The 21,399-nt window shown below is 38.0% G+C and overlaps 1 protein-coding gene across 1 annotated transcript in view; it reads left to right on the top strand.

Annotated features, from left to right (window-relative positions):
- Positions 1-4,415: 4,415 nt before the first annotated feature.
- LOC127941595 (sarcoplasmic/endoplasmic reticulum calcium ATPase 2) overlaps positions 4,416-21,399 on the top strand; it is a 30,459-nt gene continuing 13,475 nt past the window's right edge. Inside the window, exons 1-5 of the mRNA XM_052536804.1 lie at positions 4,416-5,073; positions 5,530-5,547; positions 5,651-5,733; positions 10,510-10,614; positions 13,590-13,728. Coding sequence (XP_052392764.1) covers positions 4,956-5,073; positions 5,530-5,547; positions 5,651-5,733; positions 10,510-10,614; positions 13,590-13,728 — 463 coding nt within the window. The 5' untranslated portion in view covers positions 4,416-4,955. The remainder of the gene's footprint in view (positions 5,074-5,529; positions 5,548-5,650; positions 5,734-10,509; positions 10,615-13,589; positions 13,729-21,399) is intronic.

Below are 21,399 nucleotides of genomic sequence, written 5' to 3' on the forward strand. Positions count from 1 at the left end.
ACTAGCTAGCTGCCTACTACAGCAGTTTTGGGCGCGTTTCGACTTATGGATGGCCTAAAGTGCCGCACGCGCCCATGACGCTCAAATTTGCTGTCTATGTAGATATCTCACTAGGTTTCGAAACACAGCCAAAGTAAACGCTACCAAACATCCTTGTTGATCAATCTGCAAAAAACTATAATTTATTTTTAATATAATTTAAAAATACGTTTTTCTAAATGGTGAATAGAAGACAATTACAGATGTGTAGCGGTGTTCTTATTAACTAAAACTAAAACCTTTTAAAAAAAAATCGGTAATTTAAATAAATCTTATGTAAGTATTAGATGAAAATGTAAAACTTTAAAACGTATTAGAATGATTAGAATTAGAAATGTTGCATTGATAACAAGTCGAAGTAGGCTACTAAAATCACTCAAATTAAAACGGAAATAATAGGAAAGCTAAAGAAACGAAATATAAAACTACTAATAAAAAAGTAGCACAAAAATGTTCGTTTAATTATAACAGACATTATCTGTTAAGTTTGCTTTAACCCTTATACAGTAGACACCTGTAAAAATTCAATTCAGACAATCATTTCATATTAACCCAGTACATTGAGCACTATTTTACAGACTTTTATTAGAGTGCATAGCTTAGGCTATATACAGTATGTTGACTATGTATTATGTACATACTTTTAAACGATTAATGACAGTGACATGTTTCCTGCAATGACAAATACAATACACAAGGGGGCAGTAACTGCTCACTTACATTTTACTTACATTACACTTACAAAACATCCTTAGGTAAAAGACACTTAGTAGTAGACATTTTGTGGTTTAGTTTAATTTTTAGTCACTAATAAATTATAAATAGTATAACATATGCGTCTTAATTTGATTACATATCTTAATATGTAAAAACTGTCTTCAGATCAGCCCGAATCAGTGAATCTGAGTCGATTCTCAAAGCCTGGCCCATCCAATATCTTGAGAGCTTTACAATCCTCCTGACATGCCAGAATCTTACATTTGCTTTTTTACAGAACCATAAAAGGCAAACATTTGGCCCCCGGCCCAGAAACTGTTACCAAACATAGACTGAATATGGGAAAGAGATGTTAGCAACTACATTCCACATCCTCGAAACTCAAACAAGGGGATGGGCTTCTGAATAAACAGCCGTGCTCAGGTGACAAAAGGAGGACTTTGTGTACTCTTCCTGGCATGTTTTCTCTGATGGCACACACGTTGAGGAACAGTTTACCTCTCAGATCTGTCTGTCTCATGGTTACCAGAGATTTGTCTTGTGCCTTATCTTTTGTTGACATGTTTAGCATGCAACTGTCGACCCACTGTATTACACAGAGAAGCAATGGTACACTGAATACAGTGCAATCTTATGGAAACATTTGACTCTTCTCATGAACTGTTGGATGCTTATTACTCATTCAACCAATCCATCTCATCTTTTGCATCCAACAGAAGAAGGCATCTGTTCAAACCACCATGACTTCTATACAAATCGAAAAATGCTAGTTATTGGTTAACAATTCTGAATAGGACAATTAAACCTCATGTATTATTTTAAGAGACTTGTAACTAATTGGAAGTCATTAAAAACATAAATCCATAAAATGCATTTAAATCTTGCAAACAGGATGGGCCAAACATCTTGACACTTCACTGAGATGCTGACCTAGTGTCTCTTTCTCTCTCAAGCCTGCTGCAGTTAATGTGTAAGTCATGAGGTGTGTAATAAATGTGCAATTACTAGCTCAGCTGACCTTTCAGCAAATGGAATTGCAATACAAAAGGGAACATATTTTGCTTTAAGCTTACTGGAGATGTTATAGCAGTTTATGCCTATGTATTTCATAGTTTGATATTCATACCTTCTTTTTGAAGCAATAGTTCAAATAAAAAAAAAATCTAATTGACTGAAATCTACTGATATACTGAGTTTGTTTTTTTATCTGAATAAATTTAGCATTCCATCACTTGCTCACAAATGGAGTAAATGGGTGCTATCAGAATAAGAGTCCAGACAGCTGATAGAAAACATCGTAATAATCCACACAACTCCAGTTCAACAATCAGCAGTTGTGTATGAACAATTGTGAAAGAAACAAGTCCATCATTAAGGTGTTTTAACTTTAAATTGTAGCTTCTGGCTAAAATACAAGTCCATTATCCATAACCCTTCCTTCAGTGAAAAAAAAACTATCCACCAATGTCAAAATCAGTTGCTTGATCTGTATATATTTCTCTCCAGATTCAGATGACTTTTCCACTAGAGATTTATCCACATTTATAAAAGTAATAAATAAATCAATAATATGGATAGACACACAGCTTTTCACATCACAATTAAGTCTTTAACTGATGGACTGGAGTTGTGTGGATTATTTATGGATTACTGTGAATGTTTTCATCAGCTGTGTGGACTCTCATTGTGATGGCACCCATTCACTGCAAAGGATCCATTGGTGAATAAGTGATGTAAAGCTAAATTTCTCTGGAACTGTTCTGATGAAAAAGCAAACTCATCCACATCGTGGATGACCTATGGTTGAGCAAATGCTCAGGAGATGTACATTTTTGGGTAAACTATTCTTTTAAGGTTTGCAGATATTTTAACTGTTTCTTATGTGAGCACCCAGGTTTCCATAACCTCTTAAGTTCTTTGATTTTTCTGATTTTCAACCATTTCAGATTCAAAACATTCTATGCCTTATGAGCATACAAAACCTTAGCAACTACATTCACTTTTATTGCATTTCAGTCCTGGAAATCACAATTTTAAAATGATCAGACATTTCAATAAATGAACTGACCATGAGAAGCAGATAATGTATTTGATATTTTATTTTATTTTACATGGTAATGGTATGGTATAAATTATATGGTATATAGTTTGAAACTCTACATAGACCTAATCTGAGAACATATCTGGACAGTCTCCTCAGCCCTCAGATATTTTCATCTAGAATAAACCAGTAGAGAACAGGCTAAATTGAGGTTAAAGTGTCATGGTATAGTGTCAGTCAGGGAAAATCACCTTCTACAGCAACTGTCAGAGATCTCAAAAGATTGGCTGAATCTGCTGTAAGATTATGCTGACTGCCCTTTTTGGTTATTTCTGTTCCCATAAGCCAAATGAACTTTTATGAAACTATAGGGGCGTCGGTGTACAGTTATGTTTTGTGTGTGTGTGTGTCTGTGTGTGTGTTTTCATCCATGAGTGTTCTAAACAATTTTCAAAACCTGAATCAATATGTCAAATTTTATCTTCTCAAGTGGAAAGAATCACATCTGGCTATTAGATCAACTTACAAACTTATAAACAAGTTACATGGAAAGCACCATGTTATATCTCCATGACAACCCAGCTTTGGCAAAACTAATTTAGCTCTTTCATATCTTTTTATCTGAGCCTGTAGTGTTGCAAAATGACTGCAGACCCTGGGTCCAAGTTAATCTTATGATGTTGTTTCATTCTTTCTTTTCATCAGTGAGAACGTGCAGTGAGTGGGCTTATCTTGTATGTCAAGTGTAAGCTTTTTTCTTCCAGTGACGCCTGAGTAATAGTGAAAAACTGTGTGCACCTCAAAGCCCTGTGTGAAGAAAATGAAGCTTGCCTTCAACATGTTGTCATACACCTATTTAAGAAGAAATAAAGAAATATTTAAATGTTTGGTTGCATGATTTTGTCTAACCAGTCAGGCATATCTAAGATAAATTATTACTATTATTTTTGAATCAGTGGGTTTAACCATCCTGAGGAAAAAAAGCTTGTCAGTTATTTTAAGTTTAAACCGCGACATTTGAACCAGAACCTAAGACAAACCTGAAAATGAGATATGTTGTAAACTGCATATTATATATATATATATATATATATATATATATATATATATATATATATATATATATATATATATAAATTTATATAAATCATTTTCAATTAGTTTTACTTGATGTTATAAAATAAAAAATATTAACATTAAAAAGCAACAACTAATAACAATGACAAAATTAGCTACTAAAGCTTTAAAATTTAAATAAAGATATAAAACTGAAAACTATTTCGAAATATGAATAAAAGCTATACTAGTATAGCGATGTTATTTTTTTTCATTAACTGATATACTATTATATTATGCAGATTTTGGCAAACGGTTATGTGCAGCATTCAGCCTTTCACTGTCGCCACCTACCGGCCTAACTCTGTGAATGTGTCGGTGAAGGAAACGTTTTGGTTAACATGTTTAAAAGATTCGAGTCTGTTGCATTAATCAAAACTCCCCTCCATATCATCATAACATTATGCACATCAGGGACATTTGTTTGCTACCCTACACCCTTCTTCGTTGGATCTGGAGTGACGGCGGCCAAGAGAGTCAGCTGTCAGCTGATCCACACTGACGTGACGAAGAAAAGTCAAAGGAACGGGATTTCCGGAGACCGCGCAGCCAATGAACGCATTCCACATGCGGACAGCGAGAGCAGTGCATGCGGATCAGGAGAGCGGCACAGCGGGGACACGCGATTGGTGCTGAGAATACCGGCACTGTGCTGCAGTTTACGGGAACAAGCCGAGGATAGACCCGAAAGACTATTTAAGTGCTTCGTTCGGTTATTTAGCAGATTATAAAGACACTAGAACTCCCGGCAGGTATCGAAAGAACTTAAAGATCAAGAACAAGGAGCGAGTTTGCGATGCGCGTTGTGTAATTTTTGGTTGAATTAGTCCGGGTTTTTAACATTTCTTCTCATTAAACGCCAGAACTAAAAAGTTAACATTGGCTTGTACCGTATACTGTTTATCTGAAGTCACTGCGGTGGTTTTTGGATCAAGTTTTTCGTGGGTCCGAAGGTCTTGGTAGTCAGGACTGAAGGCTTTGAAGAAGCGTGTTTGTGGGGGGTTGCGAGTCCGTTCATAATCAGCGTGTCCGTCCGTTCACGATGGAGAACGCACATACGAAAACCGTGGAGGAAGTTTACAGCCATTTCGCCGTGAACGAGAGCACTGGGCTCGGCCTGGAGCAAGTGAAGCGTCAGCGGGAAAAATGGGGACCGAACGGTGAGTGAGCGAGCATGGCCCGGCTAATGCTAACAGAGTGAACTGGGATTGGCAGTGCAATAGAAAGCACAGAGGTTAAGATGATTTCGCAATGTTCATATAGTGTAAGAGCATTGTTAGGCCCGTGAAAGAGCAGGCGCACATGCGGCGGTATTCGTTTCATCAGCCGGCATGTGTCCGAAATGAAGGCGCGTGACGTCACTGTTGCTCGCCACCAGCGAGTATTCTTACATATTTGGCCAGAAATTAGTGTTGTGGATGTAAACAACCTTTTATATTCCTTCTTTATTTGATTAGATTTCCTCCAGTGAAGTTAAAATCTAAATTGTCTTATGCTGTTAAACCTAAATGATTCAGATGATTTTACTGCACCTGAACTTTCAGTATCTAATGTGTTTTTTGGTTTTGTTTGTTTTTTAATCCCCCCCATGTTGTGAATCTTTGGCTGTCCCACAGAACTGCCAGCGGAAGAGGGTAATCTTTCATGTTTTCTTTTTTTAATTTATATAACGCCTTCTTTTATGCATTTCACATCATGCTCTTTATTATCACCATATTCACATGATTTTGTCTTCAGGAAAATCACTGTGGGAGTTGGTGGTGGAGCAATTTGAGGATCTTTTAGTGAGGATTCTTCTCTTGGCAGCTTGCATATCTTTTGTAAGTACCCCAAAACAGTATTAATAATAATTATAATAAAAATAGTGCTTATTTTAGCTTTCCATATAATAATTTCCCCAGTTCAATCTGGATGAGGTTAAAGGGATAGTTAACACAAAAATGAAAATTCTGTCATTAATTACTCACCTCCATGTTGTTCCAAACCTGTAAGACCTCCGTTCATCTTCGGAACACAAATTAAGATATTTTGGAAGGAATCTGACAGCTCTCTGACCCTCTCATAGACAGGAAGGATCAACTTCCAGAAAAGTAGCAAGGACATCAGTAAAAAAAAAAATCCATGTGACATCAGGGGTCCAACTGTAATATAGACCCCTTTTTCACGGACGTCACAGGTACGTCAAGGCGCTAGCTGGAGGCAAAACACACGGAAAAGTGGAGGCGGCTAATACAAACCAACACAGGGTCGGCTACTCAAATGGAGTAAAAAGGAGCTTAAAATGTCGTCTTGTTGTGTTGTTGGTTGCCAGAATCGACGGAGAACATTTTATATACATTGTTGTGATTAATTGTGACCGGAATTTAAGAACATGGTAAGAAAGAATAAATAAAGTAAGTTTATAATTAATTTGCAGTCTTCGGAATTTTTTTTTCTAGAAAATATTTACATCTTAATAATAATTTTACTGTAATGTCACTATTTAATCTAAGGATTTATAAGCCCTCAGTTTCTCTTTACTTTACACGCTCGGTTTCTCTATCAGGTAAGTGTAGATGTCAGGCCACTCAATCGGAGGTAATCCTGTCAGATCGTCCATCCAATGAGTGATTGTGTAAGGGTTGACCAATCTGGTTCTGTCCGTTAAAGTTAACTTTTTCAAATAATTATCGCGGTCCCGGACAGTGAGTGACCTTAAATATTCGGATAAAGCAGATATATTCAGTTTTAACTGTAAAAGGGTCTGTTACGAAGCTGCGAGAATACTTTTTGTGCAAAAAAAAAAAAAAAAAAATTCAACAATTAGTACCATTTTAGAGAGTATCCACTGAACGCAAACGTTGCATGCTGTTCTGTGTCAGTTGCACCATGTGGAAACGTTGTTTTCATTCATCAAAGTGCAAATAACATAGAAAAGTAGTCGAGGAGACAAACTGTTGAATAAAGTCTTTTTTTTTCTTCTCTTTCAAAGTATTCTCGTAGCTTCATAATATTATGAATGTCACATGTATTATTTTACCAATCTCCTTCCTACGTTTCTGGACATTGATCATGTAAGGACCCTTACTGTCTATGGGAGGGTCAGAGAGCTGTTGGAATGCAGCAAAAATATCTTAATTTGTGTTCCAAAGATGAACAGAGGTCTTACGGGTTTGGAAGGACACAAAGGTGTAATTAATTACAGAATTTTAATTTTTGGGTGAGCTAACCCTTTAAATAAGGGTAGATTAGATTGGATTCAATAATGTCATTGTATAGAGTGTGTTATAGTAAGCATCTAACCGGAAGAGCATTGTAAGCTTGTTAGTTTATTTGTTTGTTCTCCAACAATGGAAGAAAATAAGCCAAAGCATTAAACTTTGGCTGTCACCAAGCAATGTAAAAAAAAAAACTAAAAAACAATCTGGAAGTGCATGTTAGTGGAGAGGAGCAACAGAGAATTCTCCTTCCTGCTTATAGTGTTCTGTAATTACTCAGCTCCAGTTCCACTCAGGTTTTTCCACTCGGTCTTCAAGCGGTGCTTGGTCAAGCAATTATGAAGATTGAAACTTAAGTAATATAGCATATAAATAATGGTGATGTGCAAATCAACAAGCATTATCAGCCAATTGTAGTGTTGTTTTGTAATACCCACATTACATTATGGTTTTGTAGAACGGCAGTTTTGTTCAGATTTTATTATTTCTATTTGGTTCATTAAGAATTTTTGTGCTAAATCTTAATCTCCGCTTGAGATGAGAATACGTACCATGCTGAAATGTATCTGAGTGTTTCATAAATGGCTCAGCGTGAGATTTTGATCATGTTTCAAAATGCTGTTGTTAGACTACAAGGTGATGATGTACGGCGGTTCATTTATGTTGTCTGGAGTCTTTAACACTCGTCTGTTCTGGATAATGTTTCACCGCTGGAATGGAAAGCATGGTGCAAGTCCAAGAGGGCTTAGAGTGCTCTCACTGAGAACATGGTGTAAAATACTCTGTCCCGGAGGTTAGCTTACGGTGTTAAACCGACTGTCATCCACTTCCTGTGTTTGGACCCGTGGGTGTGCAGAAAAATCTGCGTTTTTTTGTATCAGCATTGAAGATTATTGTTATTATAGCATGCTTGTTCATATTATAGATATATGAGGAGGTGGGGGTTGTGGATGGGATTATGGGAATGGCATTTCTTAAATCCTTTTGCTTTTGTTACTGGCTGTTTGTTTCTCATCTTCGCATCTGGCATCCAGTGTTGTGACATTACACAAATGTTACTGGCAACGGAAAAGTTGTTCTTCCAAAATCGGTCCTGTGTATTGTTTGCCCCAGCCACACCTGGCTATACACAGGTCCAAACATGTTATACTTGCCTTCACTAAGGCAAGGGTGTTATTCAGTTAGTACACCACATGTCATCAGGACTAAGCACAGCAACTGGAGTTTAAAGCAGTATAGACTTTCTATCTTCTGAAAATAACTTGACATACAGCCATTATTGTCAATGTAGCTGGCAGTGTCCTCGCGCCCCCCAGCTCTTCATATCTCTTTAACACACCTGATTCATATAATCTGCTCCGTGAACCGTGTTTCCATTGACATAGTTCCTACATAGTGTTCATTGCTTCCGAGTCTCTTCTGTTGAAGTCTACCTCACTTTGGAACATTCATTTACGGATTTGCACTGAGCAACGTCTACATACACGGACAAGTGTGACATCATATACCCTTGTAAATAAATTAAATTTAAATTCACGTCTTGCACACTTCAATGGAACATATACGTTTGCTTTGAACTGGAATCATGGTGGAATATCCTGTGATGTCCACATCGCAGGGCACTTGTGTTCGAATAGAAAAAAGTCTGAAGCCATAAGAGAAGCTTACAAAATGTGCAGAGCAGGGGTGCGCGAGGACTGGAATAGAAAACTGCTGACCTTCACCAATCCTAAATCCTACACTTACAGTAGAATAAATACAGTGTTGGTTGCGTAATCTGCATTATTTGTTAGAACACCGGAACAGGGAATCACAGTGTATAGTAAGGGGTGTAAGATTTGTCACAAGCTTGAGGTATTTGGCCAAAAACAATGCATTGGATAGCTGGCCAATCAGAGCACACCTCGCTTTTCAGAACGATGAGCTTGGTAAAAATCGACGCATTTCAGAAAGAAGCAATGTACATTGTGGAAAATGTGTTAAACCATATAATAGGGCTGCACGATGTGTCGTTTAAGCATCGATATCGCGATGTACGAATCCACGATAGTCACATCGCAGGATGTGCGATGTCAGGCTGTCGTAGTTGATCTGTTATTCATTAACTGTATGGGCCAGAGAGAGAGAGAGGGCGCGAGCGCGAGAGAGAGAGAGTGCAAGCGCGAGCGAGCGGCTGGCGACACACTAGATGCGTGGCGCAAGCGTCTCCACTGCGTGGCATGTTGGTTTTTAATTCGGCTCCAATGTTAACAGGTTAGAGCTTGCAGACTGCCTGCGTGAGACGCGCGGAAAACGCGTGCATGCTAGAAATAGAACCGACACCTATTTTCCAGGCAAAATAGAATAGGAAAATATGTTTGTCATTTTGTACACAGATACATATTAATTCATGACACTTAGATGTTTGAAAGTCTATATTCAGATATAAATGTAATTTAAAAAATAAATAAATAATTATCGATTTTCAAATATTGCCTGAGAGAAAGAGCGCGAGAGAGAGAGAGAGAAAGAGAGAGCGAGCGAGTCCCGGCCGCACCCTCAATGTCTTCAAAACAACACGAGCGCTGTCTTGCACTCTCCTTCCCGCATATTAATCAACTGACACGATGGTGGCGATGTTTAAATAATTTAAAATGAGAATGTAAGTGTGCTCACCCCATTTTTGTTTGTAAGAAAAAATCAGATTTCATATCAAAATATATATATCGCAGAAAAATAAAATATCGCAATGTAATTTTTTCCCATTATCGTGCAGCCCTACCATATAAACATTTCATTTCACCAAAACCACAAAATGTTCTTTTTAGCAACATCATATGATCCTTTTAAGTTTTTGAAAAAAGTTTTGCACTCAGCAATGCTGCATTTTTATTTTTTGCATTCATTTTTTGTTACATTCTCAAACTAATCATTGAGACCTCTTGTGTGGCCCAGGTATGGTCAAGCCCATAGAGTCTAGATTGATGAAAGCTGGTCTATCCTAATTGGATTACATAAAGTGCTCACTGGGCCTTGTCTGGACAGTGTCGGCATGCCTGTAAATTCACATGGCTGGCTTGTTAAGTACTTCGTCTCGGTTATGCTGCCTAGAAGTGGTTTGCATTTAACATAGTCATGCTTGAGAAGTTGCTGACATCAGTCTGTTTTTTGACACCAGGCATAAAGCAACAAGCCAAGTCTCACGTTATAGAGAGACCTGCTTGAGGTACAAAACAAGTGAAAACATGACACACTAAAAGGTTTATATGGTGTTTTCCTCTTCCCTGGAAGACTCCTTTTATGTTTTCATTCATTTGGTAATGTGTGGGTATTTGGCAAGCTTCCCCACTGGAATGAATGAAGTGAAAATGTAAATGAAATCCTGATTTAAAAAGTGCTTATTTTTATGTTCTTTTATAGGTATTGGCCTGGTTTGAAGAGGGAGAGGAGACCATTACAGCGTTTGTGGAGCCTTTTGTAATATTGCTAATTTTAATAGCCAATGCCATTGTAGGTGTCTGGCAGGTAAGTTTGGGCCACTTTTTTTTAAACTTTGCCTTTTTTTTTCTTTTCTGAACAGCATGAACACTGAAAATACAATTATTCCGCTAAGGTATTATAGGTTATAGTTTCACTTAAAATATTTTGAGTTTGCTAAGGACAGATTGGACAAGTAATGTCCTATATATAATCACTAAATCCATATTGACGTGCTCCACCAGATGTTTATGTGCAGTACTTTTGAGTACTTTGTTGTGTGAGAAACTATCATAGACTACCATTCAGGTTTGGTCAGTAAGTTTTCCTTTTTTTTTTTTTTTTTTTTTTTTGTTAGAGGTGTTAAAAATGATCAGAAGTGACAGTAAAGGCATTTATGTTGTTACAAAAGATCCGTTTCAAATAAATACAGTTCTTTTGAATTTTCTATTCATCGGACTCCTGAAAAACAACAACAACACTTTCCATTTTCAACACAGACAATTGTTTCTTGAGCACCATATATTCAGCTTTGTCGTCATAAAAAATTACATTAAAATGGAAAACTGGTGTTTTAAATTATAACGTTTTTTTCATGATATTACCATTTTTGATCAAATAAACCCAGCCTTTGTGAAAGTATAATTGGTTAGTATTTGTTATTTTAGCCTATATAATGGGATTTAAAGCTTTACTGTCCTCCAGACCAGCTGTTTCCCCACAGTTGTTTTCCACAGGTAGAGCTCACTTGTTCCCAGGCTTTCAAGTTTGTTTTAGATGCTTTACTATTGTGAATGTAGATTTTCTTGAACAGTGTAGTTAAGCCTTTTATGAAAATGAAAACATGTGGCCGTCTTCTTTCCCCTGCCCTTTTTCTAAAGATAGTCCTGCTGTCCCAGTGGAATCCAGCGTAGAGCCAAGACCCTATTTTCTCCAGCACCTCTCAGCACATGTCCCAGATTTCTCTATCATTTTATTTTAGTCATCATTCATTACCCAGACTGCTGCGAGAATCCTCAGTCTTCTACTTTTTCGAATTGTCTCCTCAAAGGCACAGCAGCGACACAGTGCTGAATGCCTTGGGCTGGAGTTTTACAAATTATATTAGTGTAACTGAAAGGTTTTTTTTTTAGAGCCTTATAGTCCATGTCTTGTAGCTGTTTCCTGAGGTCTTCATGCAGTTTTTCCTCACGGGTGGCCTAAGTGTTCACCTTATATTTCTTTGGTAGATTGCTTCTCTAATGGCAGGTGTGATGTGAGAGGCAAGAGGACTTCTTATCCTCTGGTCTATATGGCCACTTTTTCATTCAGAGAAGAGAGCAGCAGTTGCTAGCCAAGGGCAATCTTCAGTCCATGCACCTGCTCTGGTAGATTTATAGGCGAATTAAACCTCTGCAGAAAAGGCATTCTTCTGTAGTAGTTGGTTTCCTTGGCACATTGACGGAGTACTCGATATATGAATGAAACTCATTCAATGAATTATTTCACTGAATTTAATGACTTTTGGCGATTGTTTTAACCTAAATCTAAATATTTGGTAGCGCAGTTCTGTTGGATAGACTCCCTGCCTGAAACCAGGGTGTTTTTTAAGGCAGCGCGCTCTGCTTCTTCTTTGACGTATGAATCAAAAGTGTTCTTACAAAGTTAGATTGGCCTTCCTCGTTTCAGTTCTGCTCAGATTAACTGTGAAATGAGTATCGCGAGGCCTCAGGAGCCAGATCGTGCGACTCTATCTGCCTCTCCGCCCGCTCTGCTTTATTTCTCATCATTAACGTGGTGCAAAGGAGTCATTTCTGTCTAGCTAGATCTGAATATTATTACTGATGCACATCTCTGTGGTTAGAATGATTTTTAGTGTGATGTTACTGCAAAGTATATATTTTTTTATATAAAAAGAAACTTGCTTATTAGTCATCTATTGAGAAGCGATGCTGAGATGCTTTTTTTTGTGGTAAGTGTATTTATAGCTTATTGCCTTAAATGTCTTGGTTGTCCCCCTTTATTTAGTTTTTGTTGCCCTTAGGCACGCCAGCTTTGTTTGTTTGACATAAGACTTTGTGTTCCCATCATGCAAGAGAAACCACAGGAAGTTCACTGCCAAATACTCTGCCAACCAGGCTACCGCTAATAATAATTGTGTCCCTGGGGATTAATCGTGTTGAATGCATAAAAGGTCACTTTAACTGCAAAGTTTTACTTAAGAATAAGCACTAGAGGTCAGCTTCAATGGGAGTTTTCTTTCAGTCAGATAAGCTGGTGCCTCAGTCATCCAAGACTCAAATTCTTATAGTGTGGTGAGCCATGGATTGTTTTACCATTTCTAGTTGCCACCGATCTGAGTTTAGCAGATTTGTGTTTTGAACAGCTGTTCTACATGTTCTACTATATGAAATAGTTTGGCAAATTTAGTTTTAGCTATTATTAATAATAATGTATTCTTGTGGAAGAAAGTGTCAAGATTTATAGCCTAGGCTATAATAAATGTATAGCATATTTGTAAAATTGTATTTATTTTTTTGACCAGAGGGTTTCAAAGACCTTCAAATATGATGGTTGTTAGAGGAACCCCATCAGTGTGAAAAATGTTTTTTTTGTATTTATTTTTTTTACATTTTTCATTCATTTAAAGTGTCAAATGATCCATCAGAAACCATTCAAATGTTTATTTGATGCTGAAGAAACATTTCTTCTTATCCATGTTGCAAACAGTTTGGCTTCTTATTTTTGTGGAAACTGTGATACATTTCTTTTCAGGATTCTTTGGTTCAAAAGGACAGCGTTTATTTGAAATGGAAGTCTTTTGTAACTTTTTATGTCTGTCACTTTTGATTCATTTGATGTGTTTGTGCTGAATAAATGTATATATAATTATTTTTTCTGAAGTTTTCTGTTGACCCCCAGCCCCTGGACCCTAGTGTGAAAACCCCTCTTATGTATAAGTTTTTATGCTTTTTTGTGCCTGCTAGAATGTCCCAGAAATCTAAAAATTAAAAATCTAATTTCCATTCATGTTCTTTTTGCAGGAAAGAAATGCAGAAAATGCCATTGAGGCCCTAAAGGAGTACGAACCTGAGATGGGCAAGGTCTATCGCCAGGACAGGAAGACTGTACAGAGGATCAAAGCCAGGGACATCGTACCCGGGGACATTGTGGAAGTTGCCGGTAAGAATTTTAAGTGACTGTTCTCAATGTAAAATTCAGCCTGGTGGAGTGAAGTCTTAGCAGCAGGATCTAATCAGCAACAGGTGTAAAGCAGCCAGTGTTATCATGTGTATGGTACGGCTGCTGTGTGAACAGGCTGCTTTCACAGTGGTTTAGGCTTACAGAGTCACTCTCTCTGAACCTTTGTGTGTGATCACACGGTGGCCTCGGGAGAGGTTGTGTTTCATGGGTTTTGTAGTAAAGACTGAATTAACTAATTACTTTGTGATGTTCATTTTCATCTAATTGCCACCCATTCATTTTTCTGAAATGAACTTCACTTTGTAGTGCTTGAGAAAGCAAGAAATGCTTATGTTGTGTTTTTGTTTCCTTTGCTTTTTTTCTTTGTGTCTCATGAGGTATTTTGAGTTTCACAGTTTTCTGTATGACCAACAATTTTTTTTATAAAACAGGAAATTTAGTAGGTATATATTAGACTTATTCTCACCAAGCCTGTGTTTGATCAAAAACACAGTGAAAATTATAATTAAAAAAATCATAATTTATATAATATTTTACAATGTAATTTACTCCTGTGATGGTAAAGCTGAATTTATCAGCATTCATTACTCCAGTCTTTAATGTCACATGATCCTTTAGAAATCATTCTAATATGCTGATTTGCTGCTTAGGAAACATTTCTTGTAAATGATGTTAAACCATAATGTATGTTTTGGGATTCTTTGAATGGCAAGTTTAAAAGAACAGGATTTATTTAAAATATTTTGCAACCTAGTGAATATCTATATCAGTGGTTCTTAACTCCAGTCTTTATGCACCATCGCTTTGCATATTTTGCATGTCTCTCTTATTTAACACATTTAATTCAAATCACCATCTCATGAGAAGAGCTCCATGCATGAACTGTGTTCCCATTGCCATGGTCCTTATATAGTGTTCATTGCTCCCTACTCCCTGAGCACGGGAAATCTGTTGAAGTTTGTTTCACTTCGAAACACACAGATTTTCGCTACACCACTGCCTGCAGCATCTTAACACTTCTTACTAAAGAAGTGTGAAGTGATGTAATATACCTCTGTAAATAAAATCAATTTAAATGCTCACATTTATGCACTTATGTCACGCTTTAATGCCCTTTAAATGGAACATGCGCTCCCTTCTAAATGGAATCTTGGTGGAATATCCTGTGAAGTCCACTTGGAGGACACTTACAGCCGAATAAAACAAACAACAACGAACAAATGTAGGAGGGATTAATAAAAATTAAAATTAAAAATTCTTTTAATGTTTTCATGGAAGATAACGACTGTAAAAGTGATGTACTTTTGTATTTTGGTTAACTTATAGAGTTAACCACATCAATTCATCTTAATAGGGATGATCAGGAGGGCCCCCTGCTCTATGTTGCATCACGTATCTCCACGTCTCTTTTCTCACTGGAACAGATCACTACTATTAGGCGCCACACTTCCTTATTGTTTTACTCAGTGTTTTCCACATTGGCAGCTGTTAGGAGTCTTTCAGCTAGTGTGCAATTAGCAGTACACAGTGATTAATCAAAACACTTCATAACTGCCCTTTACCGATTTTCTTTTTTGCATTGTTTGCACAAAATTGATGAGGTGTGTGCTCAAAAGCTTCAAGTGGAATTAAATAGCTGCTTAGTCACAATAAGGTGAAACGGGCAGTGCTGAGACATCAGCAGGATGGGGATTGGAGGTCTCGATGTTCTTGCGTCACTGTTTAATACCCTGCGGTAGTGCAACCAGGTGAGTGTACCTGTTACATTACCTGTGAGGGGTGCCTAAATGGATTGGTCATGAAAAATTAAACCCTCCACAATACTTCTGTGTGGGTGGCAGAGTTCCTAAGGCTACATCTAAGTGAGGTTTTTTTTTTTTTATGCTTTTCCAGAAGCTTGAACAGGGCTCCAGACCAAAACTTTTTTTTTTTTTTTTTGTCACCCAAAGAAAGCTTCCCTTACTGTTAATTTAACCTTACACTTAGACTTTGTACACTTGATATATATTAATATGGGTTAAATAACCAATATTAATAATAAAATAAAAACTGTATCATGAATGTTCATATTTATTTTTCCTTTAAGTTAACAGTTTAATCTGTATAAGAATGTTTTAAAGTAGTGGTTCCTGGTTGATTTTGAATTGGACATATAAGAAATGGCTGAGCAAATGGAGTTAAAGCTCTGAATGATTCACTGAGCAAGTCTAATTTAAACCAATAACTCCCAAGCAATTTCAAGGGTTAATTCTCAACATTTTTGATAGGCTTTATTAAAAAGAATCGGTTCATGAGTCACATTTTCATGAATCGGACACCATGGCTCATGCTGTGTTCATAGTTGCATGCAAAAACGCATTCTTAAACATGATTATATGTAAAGAATCTTTGTGTGCTGCCACATGAGGGTTTCTTGACTGTTGCCAATGTTGACTAAATTTTAGGTTGTTTTTTTGTAGCATTTTCAACAAAAAAAAGAAGTAATTTGCAATCAGTTTAGTAGCAGTCTGGAGCCCCTTTTGCCAAAATAAAAAAATTCTTACAGAGCTTAAATCTAAGGAATTTTGAGAAGGGTGGAATAGTCTTTTCCTGTGTTACTGGGGGTTTAGATGCTGTTGTCCTGCGTCACTCTACAGCACAGTTTTGTTCGCTGCTGCAGTCAGAGATGGAGAGAGAGAGAGAACTGCATTCCTTTTTCGCCTGGTGAAGGAGAGCGGGAGGTCATAGAGGGGTCTGATTCTCTAAAACTCCATAATGGGAGGATATAGCTGGGTAAATGGATTTGGGTTAACCCTTCATTCATGTTGGCAAACGGTCTAGCGGATAGACTGTGATGAAGGGAGTGAAGGAAACAAAGAGGGAGGTGACTGCAGGGGGAAAGGGAGTCTCGTGAGTGGAATGTAAAGTGTCCGTATTGAGGCAGTAGCTGTGTAGCCTCGCCGTCGAGCGTCACCAGAGCTCACAGCTGATTTTGCATAAATCTTCAGCATCCACGTGAATCATCCAGCCTCTGCTCAGATGTCGCTGAACTGTCCTTCAGCAGATGGTGCAGTGATGTTTGAAAAGCATTGATCCTCCGTGACGTACCGTTAATCAATCAAACGCTGCATGACGCAGGGAAATAAAAATATTGAAATGTAATAGTGATAAATTGTTTTAAAATATATTAAAATAAGAATTGTTGTAATGTCATATTATCGTTGCTGTGTTTTTGATCAAATTTATACTAATCAAAGTTTTGAATAGTAGTATAACTATAAACACACTGACTTGCTACATGCAAGTTATCTTTATACTGTCAGTCATACTTAAGATTTTGCATATGAATATGCTCCTAACTTTTAAGTATTAAACATCAACATGTAACTCTTCTCACATTGTTTGTGCTAGAGACATAAGTTATACCTTAAAGGGGGGGTGAAATGCTCGTTTTCACTCAATATCCTGTTAATCTTGAGTACCTATAGAGTAGTACTGCATCCTTCATAACTCCAAAAAGTCTTTAGTTTTATTATATTCATAAGAGAAAGATAGTCTGTACCGATTTTTCCCGGAAAAACACGACCGGCTGGAGGCGCGATGTGTGGGCGGAGCTAAAGAATCACGAGCGCCAGTAGGCTTTTGCGTTGAGCGCATTTGGAAGCTGTGACATTACCGTGAGGAAAAAACCATCATCCAAAACAAACCATGGCTAACAGTCAGATTCAGCGTATATTTATGATCCAGAATCAGATCCAGAGGCTGAAATTTAACAAGAGCAGCATCAGCAACGACTACAGCAGAACGTCTCTATGTGGTATGTACTGAAACTGTATATATTTGCTTAGCGGTTTTGGAAAATGACTAAGTTCCACTTTGTCGTCTTTTTTTTTTTTTTTTTTGAAGCTGTACATGTGGAAAGTGCAGTTTGATGACAACATCGCATGTTGTTTACTTGATGTGCTCATGCGCCGATAGCTAAGTTAACAACACAGAGATATTTTAAGCAGTTTTACTCACCGCCTGCGGTTCCAACACACGATCGTGACCCTTTTTTGTTGGGACTGTATTATCCTTAAGAAATAAACGATGTGCAAATCCGGCGTCAAACTGGACCTTGTTTGTAAAACAAGCATCTTCGAAATGCAGGGAACAAACACAAACACTTGCACAACTCCGTTGATGCTCTGTAAAAATAAACTCCATCCAATGGTCCCTTAATGCTGTTTCTCTTTTGGTAATCTGTACAGGGTTGTCTTGCCCTGGCAACCAAAAACACACTTCTTTTGTGACATTTCGCGACGCTCTCGCTCTGATCAGTGAAGTCTGTTGTGCTCTCAGTGCTCTGCTATACGGGAGCGTGCGCTCTTCTGGCAGAAGTGCCCTCAGGACCCATATAAGGAAATTCCGCTCCATCTAACGTCACACAGAGCCATACTCGAAAAAAACTTTCCGAAACTTGTGACAAACCAGGAGGACTATTTTTGAAACAGAAATACTCCTTCAAACGTACAACTTAATTTTTGCAACTTTGTCCATGTTTAGCATGGGAATCCAACTCTTTAACAGTGTAAAAAACTCAGTATGCATGAAATAGCATTTCACCCCCCCTTTAAATCCTCCAGCAATCTGAGAACTTCTAACTCCTAGCATAGCAGCACTAAAGCCCTGCCCCATCGCTCCGTTACCCATTTGAAATCTGCATCATCCTGCTAAATAGGTGAAGATGTAGCAGGAGATTGCTTGTATATTTATATCCTACCTCGGCTCCTAAGAAGGTGAGTCATAAACTCTAGTCCATGTAGCTGCTTTTGTTTCACTTTGCTCTCATGAAAGAATTACCTGGAAGGCCTGTGTTGGAGATGGCAGCCGCCCACATCTCCATGTCATTATCGGCGTCTTTTGTACATCTGCAGGCTGATAGCATGTAAAATGAGGCAGCATAAAGGCATCAAATTCCAAGCATCTGATCTGTTGGAGGCATATCCTGTCATCTGCAGACCAGCGGCGAAAATTGATCGTTTAGTTGTTTGTATCTCCTCTTCCAAAATGCAGTGAAAGCTCTTTGTTTCAGAGCTTTGCTGCTAATACTGAACTGAATGAATTTTGAAAGTTTTAAAGTCATCATCCATTATGCAGTCTTTTTGAGAACATGTCTTACTAGTGAGTTCCAGAAGTTGGTGGTGAAAAACACGTGTTAATGAGTTTTAATTCTATATCTTTTATTTGATTCCCAATGAAAATATTTCTTAAAACTGTAAAATAAGGTTTTGGAAACTAGACCGTTTTTGATTACTACTTTATGCTGATTAACATTGAGTGTAATGTGTAACAGTGACTGTAAAATATTTGGTTATTTTATTTTTTTGTGGCTACTTTAATTGGTCATTTGGCTAGTTTTGGGCTACTTTTCATAGGGCTATGGGTTAGTTTTGTTACGCAGATCTGGCTGCCCTGTCTTGAATGTGTTTTTTTTTTTGTTTTTATACTTAAGTTGACAAAATATACTAGTATTGTAAGACATAAATACATGTGTGAAAACTACAATCTATGAAACAATCCTTATCTTATGTAACACTCTTCAAAAAAATTATCTTATTTCAAGAATTTGGGGAATTTAAATGGGGAAATAGATTTTTGCAGTGTAAACACCTCATTGCGTAACCATCCTAGACTTGTAAACTATTGACATTTACCTTATCTATTATCTTATTGATCTTACTATGAATGATTCATCCTTGCATGTTTAATTATTATAAAGCATTTTATAAGCTCACAGCATTAGTATGGAAGAAAGTAAGAAAGTTTCTGTCACTAATTCTGTTCTGTTACATCTCAAATTTGGTCTACTGTCTTGAAACACAAAATTAAACAAACGTGAAACATTAAAAGTGCTCTGTGTCAGAGCTAAAAATGTATGAAATATATTTTTCTTTTACTGCACGTTCAAATTTGATTATCTCAACCACAGAATCAGTCACATGACTTTTTCTTTTTGATTCAGTCACTATTCTCTTAATCGAGGCCTCACCTTTAGGGACATCAGTGTAGTAAGACATTAGAGACTTATCGCAGGAGGATTCTGGGGGGTGGGGACAAGTGTAGACAAGTCCCTGTTGACCCCAAAGTAATATGGTACGGCACAATGTGCTAATGCAAGCCACTTGAGCAGTTGACCTTAAAAAGGGGCAATAGAAAGTTATAGAAATATTAGCTGACTGCTTTTGACACTTGCTAACCGCTGCAGTGTGAATGTCAGTCACGTCTGAAAGAAGGTGACAAGCAGCCAATGTAAGGCCGGTGACACACTGGATGCGTGGCGTGAGCGCCGCGTGTCTGAAGCGTCCCAGAAGCGTGGCGGATTCTGTGTCTTTACACACCAGAAGCGTGCCTGACGCGGCGCTGGCTCGCTGCTGCTGTAGAGGGAGACCGTTGACAGACCAGGCTCATGTCTTCATTACAACAATATATACTTTTTTTTACACACCTACACCTACGCATCCTGATAAAGGACACCGTCAAAAGTATTTACGGCGAAATAGATTATGTTTGACAGGTGCAATATTTGAAAATCGATAATTATTGTTTTATTTTTTTATTACATTTATATCTGAATTTATGTCAACCTATAGACTTTCAAATATCAAAATATCATGAATTCATATGTATTTGTGTACAAAATGACATTTAAACACATTTTCCTATTATATTTTGCCTGGAAAAGCTTCCAACACGCGCGCGTGTCGCGGTAAAAATAGGCGTCGGTTCTATTTCTAGCAAGCAAGCGTTTGCCGCGCCTGAGACGCGCGTCTCACGCAGGCATTCTGTATGCTCTAACCTGTTAACATGGGAGCCGAATTAAAAACCGACACGCCACGCGGCTGAGACGCTTGCGCCACGCATCCAGTGTGTCACCGGCCTAAACAAGCTTTTTGGGTTTTACATGCATCGTATGACTTCCTGTCCACAAATTAATGTTGTCTTCCTCCCAGTGACACTTTTTCCTCTAAGTCTTCCAGCTTCTAAATTTACTGTGCCCTCTGTGCTAATAAACCAAGATAGTTTCCTTTGCTATGGTTATGGCTCTGACTCATGGGAATCATTCTTAGAAGTACTAAATCAAGGTTACTCTGCAATCGCTCAGGTGGGGCATTTCATTGTGCATTAAACTCTGCATCACGACCTAACTGCAGGCCTGTAGCCTAAACAACCACCCTGTCCCGGTAGAAAGCAAGTGAGAGCGTGAATGAAGGACGGAGACAGGATGTGCAGTTAAGAGTCGACATGATTTGACGAGATAAATAATCAGTGAGCCAGATGGCCGCTCTCATTTTTTCTTGTTTAAAGGGGAGGTGTTCTGCTCTTTGTCCTCTCTTGCTGTCCTCTGCAGGCATCGGTTCAGTCCCATTGGCGGCAGTGGGAACAGGCTTTTGGAGGACAAGTTGTCTGTATGACAGGGAGCATATCCGGCCCTGTGTGTTTACGTGCTCGGGTCGTCGCTGCACTTACGGCCTCTCACTGTCAGTTCCCTCGAGAAAAGCTCCCATGGCAGCCCCAGCAAATTCAGACTGCTTAGGAGGGAGTGTTCTTTGTCCAAACCAACCAAAGGCAATCAGGGACAATGCAAGGAGCTGTTGATGCTCCCTTGGAAGAAGGGATTAGACCCACCTA

This window comes from Carassius gibelio, chromosome A21 (genome assembly GCF_023724105.1).
Source record: "Carassius gibelio isolate Cgi1373 ecotype wild population from Czech Republic chromosome A21, carGib1.2-hapl.c, whole genome shotgun sequence".
Lineage (NCBI taxonomy): Eukaryota > Metazoa > Chordata > Actinopteri > Cypriniformes > Cyprinidae > Carassius > Carassius gibelio.